At 41.6% G+C, this 11961-nt stretch overlaps 1 protein-coding gene across 2 annotated transcripts; it reads left to right on the plus strand.

Annotated features, from left to right (window-relative positions):
- Positions 1–5909: 5909 nt before the first annotated feature.
- CCNG1 (cyclin G1) lies at positions 5910–11867 on the plus strand. Of its 2 annotated transcripts, XR_009819272.1 has the most exons (8): positions 5910–6150; positions 6846–7109; positions 8132–8385; positions 8961–9039; positions 9122–9220; positions 9457–9651; positions 9732–9941; positions 10321–11867. XR_009819272.1 is itself a non-coding variant. In XM_062002587.1 (7 exons), exons 2-6 carry the CDS (start codon positions 6846–6848, stop codon positions 9646–9648), a joined length of 888 nt encoding a protein of 295 aa, XP_061858571.1. In that variant the 5' UTR covers positions 5910–6150; the 3' UTR covers positions 9649–9651; positions 10321–11867. The 2 variants fall into 2 exon arrangements, 1 of the variants encoding a protein (XP_061858571.1); XM_062002587.1 differs by lacking the exon at positions 9732–9941.
- Positions 11868–11961: the final 94 nt, after the last annotated feature.

Raw genomic sequence — 11961 nt, forward strand, 5'->3', positions numbered from 1 at the left:
AACAGCAGAATATTTATTACAGGACAGTCTTCAGCAAGGCACAGTACAAGCTTGGCTTGAGAGGCTTCAAGCTAAGACATTCACAGGATCCAGGAATACAATGATTTAGGAAAAAATTATTTCCACTGAATCTGCTCTATGGTCTCAGTTGCCACAAAAGTGCTAAAGCTAGGCCAAGAGAGGCCATTCATGTGCAACCAGGAACAACAGCCAATACATCAGTATGAAAGCACATCCTCAATTCCATAATTTTGAAGGTAACAGAAAGGAATTTGCATTAGAATCATGAGACCGTTACATTTCTCAATCAGAGAGCTTAAATTAACTTTGCTGTAGTGGTAATTTATTTGCAAATACATCTGAGTTAAGAGCTCTTGAGGTTGGATGGAACTAGAGTCAGAGGAAAAAGCTTAACCTGTAAATAGTGCTGTATAGTGAAATCAAGGCACTAATCAGTTAAAGAAAAATTGGCCACAAGAAAGGAGGAATAGTTCAGAACCGAGATGAGTTAACAATGGGAAATAACCCCACATTTCAATGCATTAAATTCCAGTGCTTCAGAGAGCATCTAATCTTTATCACACAAAACCAATAAAGATGAATTCCCCCATGGAGTGCTGCCAGCATTAGCTTGCCTTTGGAGACTGGGACAGGGAGAATGCCTTCACCTGCTCTTTTTTTACCAACAATCTTTGCTATGTATCTTTGGTTATTTCCAAGTACTATGTGGTCCAAATAAAAATACTTGTCCAGTCCATCTCTTGGGTTTCATCAGTCAAGAATGGTACAAAAGGTCCCTATGTTTCGTTTTTCTGTTGTTGTGAAAAGCTTCCAAATGCAGTTGCTTTGTTTCCTAATATGTTTTTTTCCTTAGCAAAAATGACAAACCACCAACTTCCCTGATGTCAGGATGCAGCTGATACAGTTAACAAGCTAGTGTCCAAAGGTGGTCTAGAACAACCAGCTCATTGGCTCAGTGAAAGTAAGCCTAGAGCAACTGTGCAGCACTGCACAAATATTGGAAACATTTAGGTTGCAAGGAAAAAGAAAAAAAGAAACCATACTGAAACATGACTTTGTACTGCCTTGTAATGACTTAAGTACTTCAAACATTTCTCTCCAAAGAAAACTAATACTGTATCAAGGCTGCTCTTCACAGAGCAACTAACACACACACACACCTTTGCACACTTATTAGTAATCAGAAATCCCCAGCCTCAGCTTTCTCTGTCTATTCAGGAAATTACTCTGTGTTCTCAATCCAGCTGACACTACTTTTCCTAGAAAAGCAGTCCTGAATTTTCTCAAAATGGGAAGAAACACCTAGCTGAAAGTTAAGGGCAGAGAAGATGTAATCATGAAGAGCTTAGGATTGCTGCTATTTTTTAATAGCATCTGAGATTTTATACTCCATGCCCTTTCTCATAAGACAGTTAACTACATGCTAGTAGTTAATCTAATTACCATCAGACTTTCCTTAAAGTAGATTCAAATGTCTTAGAGACTCGTCTCCTTAGACTCCCAAACTGTATTCACAAACACTTTTATTTATATCCATCCAAGAGATTTTTACTCTCTCCTCTGTCATATTTGATATAATGAGCCTAAATCAAGGAGTAACACCAAAGAAAGCAAACCTCTTACAAGGCCTCACATTACTTGGGAAGATTGGCAACCCTGGCAAAGGTAGGGCCAGATCTCATCACCCTATAGCAGAGTAAGCAGAGGCAGTCTGGTGACAGCTGGTAATTCTGCAATTACCAGGCAAAGGACAGATGACAAGGTAAATCTAAGGTCAATCTGAGAAGTCACATCAACAAGCCTGGACAAGCAGGTGAGACAGATGACCACAGTACTCTCACTTAAGCAAAAAGTCTGGCACCTTGAAGCAAGACACATACACAGCTGCTGCCCAAGTGGCTAACAGCAGCCTTGACCTGCACCGGGGATGTTAACTACATACACCAATAACAGTGTTTTGGGTTTCCACTTGCTAAGTGTCTAAGCCCCAAGAAAGTTTTGAAATTAAAACCTGTGTGTTACATTTAGTTGACATTAAATGTGGGTTTTTTTGTGTTGCTTCAGTCCAGAATATTTATTACAAGAACACAAAATACAGCCACTAGTATCTGCTGCTGTCAGTGGCTTCCAACCATGGCCTACTGCTTTTTAGAATTCTCAGTCTATTTTTAACTGCAATGTAAGAAATAAAAGCTATTTAAAACAAGCAGTATATAAAAAAGTATCATTTGCCTCACATGATTACCACATGCATAGTAATGACAGGAAGACTCCTGCAAATGTTTTCTAACTCTTTAAAAAAAAAAAAGCAATGCTTCCTTCGCAATATAGAATTTTGAATTTCAATTTAGATAACTCAGATTATTTACTGGCAACGAAAGCTATGCATATTCATGAGACCTGATTTAATATAATCTTTATTTCTGATGTTCTGCATCTGTGAATACTTGAAGTACTTGACTTTGCATTCATGGGCAATTATACAGGAATCTCACAGAGTAGCAACAGATTGATTTCTAGTTTACTTCAGAAGGACTGTGACATGAGATATGGGATTGATGCTTCTACTCTCATTTTTTATCAAATTACTTTTTCTTGTCTAATAAACATACAAATCAAGGTCATTATAATAAGAATCAACACTGTGATTTCTAGATGCATTCACTCTAACCAATAGCTGGCAAATGTCCAAGGAAGAAAGTTAAACAGACAGCAAGCGAGAAACCTAAAAGTTGGATTCTATGCAAGACAATGGTGCTTTAGAAGGGAACAACAGATGCTATTTGGTCATCCCCCTGTTACATCTAAGAGGTCCCTGGAGTTCCCTCATACTGGCTTCCACTGAGCCTTCTAGAAATCCAAGCAAAAACACATCTTTCTTAACAAACTCTGCATTTCTAACCACACTTCCTCCTGGTCTTGCCTTTCTTGTCATTCATTCCAGCCTTCTGAAGTGCAAAGATTCTTCTAATAAAACCAAGTTTTCCAACTGCAAGTCACAATAAGACAAACCCAAAATACATCAGTTAGGAGTATGGTGGGAGAAAGTAGGATGTATACAGCTTTTGACGCATATACTGAGTAAAATGCATACTGAGATGATAAAGCTTATAGATGCATGAAACAGTTCCTGTTTCACACTCACATCCTCCAAATTAACACAATTGCAGACACTTCCCAGGAAAGCTACACCTTCATCTTTTTCTCCTGTTTGACAGTAAGAGTGACTACTACTAACAACAGCTTTTAACACAGAAAAGGGGAGGATGTGCAAAGTGCTTTAAAATAGGGTTTGGGTCACCATATTAGAGCAACTCAGACTAAAAGTTGTTTTGGTCAATCTCACTCTCGGTGAAAATACACATAATGCTCTTGCCAGTATTTAGCCAGTGTTTCTAAACAGTAAAGATCTCACATACATAAATATTTATTTTTGTGAACAAAAAAAATCTTAAAACTAATCTTTATTTTACATATAATCAGCTTTCAGGTGAAAGTAATTCCACAGCATTACTCCAAGACATATAAAGATAATGAAAGCAGTTTCTCATAGTTATAATGCAAAGACCTACCTCTGAGAGCAAATCCATGATGCTGTTCACATCCAGTAGAAGGGACCACAACTTATGTACACCAACCTGTAGTTCGTTCTTGAGTACAACTCTATTAAACATACCTTTGGCTAACAGAAGTACCTTGTTCTGAACCAATACAGTATTATCTGTCCCATCTGTCCACCAAGCTGTCTCGTGTGAGTAAAAATGTGACTCTTGCTTTTCTGTTTCACAAATATTGTGCCAATTTTATCCCAAAGGGCTTTAAACTTATCTTGGCCTTCCTCTTGGCAAATGTGACAAGCACTAATGTTCTGAGCACTATGAAGAAAACACTGTGCTATAGGGGAGGGCAAAACACAGCCTAGAACAGGTGTTCCCTGTTCACAATTTGCCACAACTTGAAGTGCAACTCATCCTGTTTCCAGTTTTCAAGAAAGGCATAAAGCACTCCAGAAATAGTGCTTACAGCAAATGCAAAGCATACACAATCACAAGCAGAAAACAAACCAGAGACAAAGAAACATCTTGTCTCAGAGGACGTAGGATGACTTCTTTGACTTGTGTGTTCCATTGCAGACTATCAGTAGAGCTCGCTAAAAGTGGTTCCAGGAATGCTGTCTAAAGGCTCAATAAATCATTCAATCTGCCGTTCAGGAAGATATTTGAACAACAGACAAGCTGATGGATTTCATTAAAACAAACAAACAAACAATCTTCCCAGGACAGTTATTGCCTAGGCTGTAGTGAAATCCTGGACTTCCTGAGAGAATTTCCAGAAAACATAAAGCTCACCTGGATTTGAATTATTTCAAGCCCTTCTGAGATTCAGAGAACTTCCTCCTATCTGCAAAATGATTAAAAAAAAATTTAGGCATGCATATCACCTTTATTAGTTACATACCAACACGTATTTTATCTGAGGAGTCAGAAGACTAAATGCAGCCAAGATGTTTGCTTTTCTAAAAACCTTGCATTATAGCATAAGTTGTTTCATGCCTCAAGAGAATTCTCTGGCTTTCAACCCTTCATAGTAATCACCACAAAATAGCTTGAAAGCTTTAGACTGAAGCAGAAAGAACATCCTAAGTTTTAAGAAAGTAAGTATTTACAGATAATGAAATGTTTATTAAATAAGTTGCAGGCCTCACACATGACCTAAATAGAAGCTCTCTATAGTAATCAGCTTCCTTTACCTACCTAAACTCAGTTCAGAAATCGAGCATTTTCTGCTGTGGATACTTTTAAATGCTGTTTCAAATGTTTTACAACAGTACTGTATCATTTCCAGATCTTGTAACATGAGTATTTATCTCAAAACAACTTCATACACAATCCAACCTCATACTTAGAACAAACCAGAAGTAACTTTCACCAGTAAAGCATTCACTTTAATATAACACTGAACAATTCCCGTCAGCTTTGTGAGCAGAGGAATACTTGTTATTTCACTCAACCAGACACACACAAAGGAGCAAGATGAAAGCAGGTGTATTTGTAAATAGCTGCCTGATACTCAAAGTTTGCCAACTCAGAATGTTGTAAGCAATCGTTTGATTGGGTCCTTCTGTTTGTCTTGACCTTCTATGAATATGAAAAAAATATTATTGAGCAACCAGAAAGTTTTTACAAAGTAATAATTTTTAAAAACCCCTTACTGATCCATACTTGACACCTTTCACCCCAGCAGGAGGTGGGAGCAGGCACCCAGCTAACTCCCACGAGCCCTCAGCCCACCAGGAAATTAGTTTCTTCCCTAAGCTGATAATCTGTACCACGAGCAGTAACAAGTAGTTAAAAGTGGCTCATGGAAGCATTGCAAATGTGATTTTTATACCTTCTATAACTGAAGGGCTTGAATACCCAGTCCACAAGCTTTGTCTTTCCATCGAGCTGCCATAACCGAGTCCCCCACAGCCTCAAGGCAGGAGAACAAAACGTTCCAGTCCTCACACTCAAGAGAACTCCTCAAAAGTGCGGGAACGCGGCGAGGACCGTGCTCTGTGCTTGTCGATAAAAAGCGAGGGAAGGGCGGACGCCGCCCCGACATGCCCATGAGGCGCCAGGCGGTGCGAGGCCGTGGTGGGCGGTGCGAGGCCGTGGTGGGCGGTGCGAGGCCGTGGTGGGCGGTGCGAGGCCGTGGTGGGCGGTGCGAGGCCGTGGTGGGCGGTGCGAGGCCGTGGTGGGCGGTGCGAGGCCGTGGTGGGCGGCGCCGCACACATGCGCCACTAGAGGGCGCCATGGCAGGGCATCTCCCTATCTCCCGGCGACGGCGCCCCGCCCCTTCCCGCCGCGCGCGTCACGTGGCCGGTGCCTCAGTCCGTCCCTCCCAGCCCCGAGCCCGCCCCCCGCGGCGGGTGGTGCCGAACGGTGTGGGCCGGGCCGGGCCGAGAAAGGACAGGACAGGACAAGACAGGGTGACGGTGTGTCTGGCTGTCTGTTCGTGGAAGAGTGGGTTCATGGCGTTCTCCCGGTGGTTGCGGGTGCCTGAGGAAGTGGACAGCGTATCTGAGTGACCCCTCGGCGCTGCTGCGGGCTTGGGGCTCCTCTGAGGCAGTGCGGTGACAGGGACAAGGTAAGGGCGCGGGATCGGGCCGGGTCGGGTTCCACCAGCGGCGAGTTTGGGTTTCTCCGCTCCGTGTCCTGCCCGTCTGCGCGGCGGGCGTACGCCTGTGTCCCGTCAGCGGAGCTGGCAGGTCGTTCCTTCGCCGGCGGAGCCCCCGGGACGGCCAAGGGCAGGCCCGGGCATGTCGCGGGCAGGCGGCGCGTGCGCGGGCCGCCGCGGCGGGGCTGGGGGGATGCCGGGGGGGATGCCGGGCGCTCCAACGCAGCACCCGCGGCCCGCTGCGCCCTGGCTGAGAAGGTCGATGCTGGCCCAGCTCAGGTGTCGGATCGTGCCTGCGGTGAGCGGCGAAACTCTCGAAGTTCGACTTCAAAAAGATTGTTGGGGTGAGTGCGGACCCCCGCGCCCCGCAGCCGACGGGCGCCGCCAGGCCCAGCGGGCTCTGTACGGGGGAGCCTCGCTGTGGGTCGGGTTGCTCGTCGACGCGGTGGGCTGGGTGCTGATGCCACCGGTACGTACCCCAACATTTCTGTTCCAAGTGTTCCACCTGTCTTATTATTTGGCAGAAGTACTTAGACTTAAAAATGAGTTGTTCTCACATCTACAGAGAAAGGAAAGTTTCTATATTTGCTTTAGAGACTAGTGTCACTTGGTAAGTTTTCCCTGTTTTAGTTGTTCGATAGATTTACATTTGTTTCTCGTTACAGATGATTGAAACACTTGTAACAACTGATGCTCAGGAACTGCTGTACCAGCTCACGGCCCTATTGGAGCAGGAGTTAAGATGTCAGCCAAAGGCAACTGGCCTGAGACTGATTGAATCCGCTCATGATAATGGTCTTCGAATGACTGCCAGGCTGCGAGACTTCGAAGTGAAAGATCTTCTCAGCTTAACTCAATTCTTTGGCTTCCATACAGAAACATTTTCACTAGCTGTGAATTTCTTAGATAGATTCTTGTCAAAAATGAAGGTAAAGCTTTTAAAGTGTAAGCTCTCAGTCATTAGCTCCTGCACATTGCAACCTGATTATAAGTTAGAACATCTTGGTTTTAAATGACTAAAGGTTGAGCTCATTCCGAAGATTCTGATTGTGCAAGAGCTAAAAAATGGCTTTTTCTATTCAAGTCTTAGTACTGTTAACAAAGCTGTTTCCTCTGAAGACGGGAGCATCAGTTTTGACTTGAGAATGCCCATAGGCTTGGAAATGCAGGCTGTATTAATGGGTTAGATCAAGACAGGCTGTCTTGCCTGTTGCATGTATAGAATACCTTAAGTGACTCCTTGTTTTCCTGCTGTTTCAACCTGCCCATAAGCCTCCTGTATATCAAGAGACTCAGAATCTGTTAAAACATGTAGTTGGAATGCCATTCTACCATGCAGATGTAGCATGCTGACCTGGGTTGTTTTTAATAGTCTAACAAGGTTGGATTCCTACTGTAATATTTGGCCAAGAACAAAAGCTTCTTTTTCTTTTGTGTTAAAACAAAAATGAGAAAGCTAGATGGAGCAGATAGGAAAACTATTATTGGAAAGAATTCTTTATACAAAATAAGCAGTAAAAATGCCTAAGGAATAAAGTAAGTCAGTTTAGATATATATGTGTACATATGTGTCTGTGTACTTTTACAGAATAAAAAGCCCCATTTTTTTTACAGAAGTCAATCTGTACAACAATTTAAGTACTAAAAGCTTCTGATTAACCTTATTAAGAAACCAGTTCTTCCTCGATCAAAATAGATTGTTCTGCAATCTTGCTTTTTTAGATGAATGAGGCAGAACTTGTGTGTAATAGTCTCCTCATTTAGTTAAATAAAAATAATTAAGTAAAGACTTGATTTATTGATCCTCAAAAACCAGAATTCTTTCTGCTCCACCTATTTTTTTTTCCTGATGTCTATACAGTTTAGCACATAGATGTTAAACTGACTGATCAAATCCCTGATCAAAAAAGGGCTTCCCCTTCGAAAATAACAACAATTTACTTTTCTTTAGGTACAGCCTAAACACTTGGGCTGTGTTGGACTCAGCTGTTTCTACTTGGCTGTGAAAGCATCAGAAGAAGAGAGAAATATTCCCTTAGCTACTGACTTAATTAGAATAAGCCAGTATAGGTTCACTGTTTCTGATATGATGAGAATGGAGAAGATCATATTGGAGAAGCTGTCTTGGAAAGTCAAAGCTACCACAGCCTTCCAATTTCTACAATTATATCATTCACTCATTCATGAGAATCTAAGCTGTGAAAGGTAAAGTATCTACTATTTACTTTGCTATGATGACATATGGTCAGGAAGCATATGTAGAAAAGTAAGCAATGAAATTGGCCTTTCTGCATTTAAAAATCACACGAACTTCCCCCTTTATTGGTAAATATCATACATGGGAATGTCTGTGGTTTATTATTATTTTAATTTTAAAGGTTATTTGCATAAAGTGATCTGAAGAGTATTGTTTCTGAGCCGAAAACCGAACTAGCTCAATGGTGGTAGTGCAATAAATCTCTGCTTATGCTGCACTAAGTGTCGTCTCATTGCAAACATTTCAAAATCTGGCTTAGAGAGAGATTCCTTGTGCTAGTAAGCATTAAAATTCCTTGTTGGCAAATCTATTTTGACTATGCAACTCTCCCCAACGTAACACAGACAAAAATTTTGGCATTAGCAGTGTCGGAACCCAACACCTGTTTGTAACCTTTGAACTTCTGGGACAAATGATGCCTTTCTTTAGAGATGAAACATTGTTGCTGCTACTCTGTGCTCCCTGGGTGATGCGGCCTTGATCAAGTTTGCTTTCTTCTACATTAACTCTGTTTTTATTATAGGAGGAAATACCTTAATTTTGAGAGACTTGAGACTCAGCTTAAAGTATGTCACTGCAGAATCATGTTTTCTAAAGCCAAGGTAAATGTCTTGAACGCTTAAAGACAATGAGACTACTGAAACTGAACAAAGCAGCATTTAAAAACATTTTCTCTCTCTCCAGCCTTCTGTCTTGGCACTGTCCATTGTGGCACTAGAGACAGAGGAACAAAAACTACCGGAGCTGAGAGAGGCATTGGAATTTCTGCAGTTGCATTCCAAGGTATGTATACATAAAAGTTTCAGGAGAGGAAGGAAGAAAAAAGCATGTAAAGGCCTACACATTGGGGAAAGGGGAGTCCCTTGGCATAATGAATTCTTTTGTGTCTTTGTTGGGGTTTTTCTTTCCATTTGGCTTGGGATTGTTTGCTTCCCATCTTATGTGAAGAAGCTGAAGTAAGTGTATGAAATAAGGATTTAATAGGCTCTTAACATATGAGATGCTGTCTTGCTATGTAGATAAACAACAGAGATTTGACCTTCTGGAAGGAATTGGTGTTCAAGTGCCTTACAGAATATTCCTCGAGCAAGTGTTCCAAACCAAATGTCCAGAAATTAAAATGGATTGTGTCTGGACGTACAGCACGGCAGCTGAAACATAGCTACTACAGGATAACACACCTTCCTACAATTCCAGAGACCAGCTCATAATAGGTAACTCCTTGTGAAATCAGCCTCTGATAACATAGGAGTAATTAGCTGTTAACTACCTCAAAGTTTCTTATTCTGTATAGGTAACCTCCTGAAGAGATGTAACATAAACATAATAGGCCTATCCTAGAGGCTGGTCTGTTCTCACGTTCATGCTTGAGCCAGTGCTGTACCTAAAGAAGTGGCAACCTAATGTGAGAATGTTGGAGAAAGAACTCTGGTGTGCTGTGTGAGCAAAAATGTGTTCTACAGACATTGGGACCTCATTCAGACTAAAATGTGGAGTAAAACTGGTAAAAAGACAGAGGAAAAACTTGGCTTGCTCCTATCCTAAAAAGAATAATCTAGGAGGAAACAGTTATCTGTTAGAATGAGTTTCTTGTAATAATTTGCTTAAATCATTTAAAGGGAAGATGGTTTGATACAGTATTACTTTAACTGGCTGTTCAGTAAAGCCTAAAACCTGTACTTGTGTTATTCATATGACTGGGGTTTTTTTATTTATAGAAATTGTGGATTCATTCCTTATCTAGACTTTTAATTCTGAAGGTTACATATTTTCTAGAACAGCTATCCTGCTGTTGTCTTGCTCTGTCGCAGTCTGGTGCTTTGTCACTTGTAGAAAGCCCTTCAGTTGACTGGTTTGTTGGGTGGGTTTTGGTTTTTTTACAGGAATATGGTAACCATCCTGTGACCTTGGCAACAGCCACACGAATATTGGAGAAAGTCTGCAAAGTCATCTTAATGAAGAATTCAACTCATGGAAAGAATATGTTAACACTTAGGACTGAAGATTCTTCCAGCATATACGTTCTTTTCATGGTGATTACAACAATACTCTGTGTCAGTTTTCAGTCTTAGTTGTTGGACTGCTTACTGTTCAGTGAAATACCACAATACTGATAAAAGGAATTTTAACACCTTTAGTGTATAGAGCAGCTTGTGTAGTCTCACCTTGGTCTACTGTAACTGCAGGTGCTGATTAGGTATTTAATTTTAAAAACCTGATTCATTATTGGAAGATGAGATGATACTAGGAAAACATCACGTGCAGTAGCACAGTGCTGCAGTGTCTCAAACTAAAGGCTAATCCTACTCAGTGTTGCTGACAATAGCAAATGCCTGTCTGTCCACCTGACACGCTGTATGGGTAGTGCCATGTTGTTCACATGCTCCTGCTGGGCAGGGCACTGGCTTTCTACCATAGACCCATTAAAAACTAGGCTGCGTGATACCCATTGAACGTGTCAAGTAGCTAGAGCAGGAGAAAAGAGAAACCTTACTTCATTGCCTTCTAAAAGGTACTAACACAGCATCAGTAACTCCAGTATTTTGTAACAAGTGTATTTTACTGAGATTACAAATTATTTCATGATACCTAATGAAGGCTGAGGGAAAGTACTGGGTCACCTGCCCCAAGTCTGCCATCAGATTTCCGGAATTTAAATATAAAAGAAGTAAATGCTGATGCTGAACAGGTGCATTTTCACAGGCACAAGAGGAGCAAAGCTAATGCTCCATTGTGATCTGTATTAAGAGCAATCTAGGTGAGAAAGACTGAAGGCTGTTTTAACTCTGATCTCTGTAAGGGTAAGCCTTGTGAAATACAATGGGGTTTTTTTGAAGACTAGATCAGTACTTAAGACATATGCTTCTGGTGCTAACAAGGAAGTGAATAATAAGAATGTATTACTGTATGTCAGATGAATAGAGGTGTGGGGGGGAATGTTGCTAATGACCTCATGAATTCTGCATCACTGTGGAGCAGAGATTGTTAGCAATAGGCTGTTTCGAAGGGATTGCAATTGAACCAGTGCAGTGGAGAAGGAGAGATCAGAATGTTCTGAATATAGTGTGGGCTGAGATGTAACCAACCCTTCCCTCTTCATGGCAATAGCTAAGGGGGAAAGTATTCTTTGAGTATCTCAAACTAGTGCAACCTTTCACTGAAGACTTCTTACCAAAGCTCAGTACTGGACAAATCAAGCCTTCTCATGAACTCCTGGGAGTGACTGCACCCCATGATGTGTAATTGGCTTGTGAGTGATGGCGCAGTTTGTGTGTGGTGCTGGCCTGTGCAAAGCAGATGAGTGATCTGGGCAAAGGTGTGGTCAGCCCGCTGGGAGAGATGGAGAAGATGCAGTGTGCAATTCTATTTGTCATGTCTCAATATTTCAGATCTGTACCTTTCAATTAAACATTGAAATGTGCTTAACTCAGTCATTTTTCTCCTGTTTGTCATAAAACGTCTCAGTAGGGAGTCCATAAAGTGACTTCTTTATGAACAGTACCTGGAAAACTTCAGGCAGGAGG

The sequence above is a fragment of the Colius striatus genome, chromosome 9, assembly GCF_028858725.1.
Source record: "Colius striatus isolate bColStr4 chromosome 9, bColStr4.1.hap1, whole genome shotgun sequence".
NCBI lineage: Eukaryota > Metazoa > Chordata > Aves > Coliiformes > Coliidae > Colius > Colius striatus.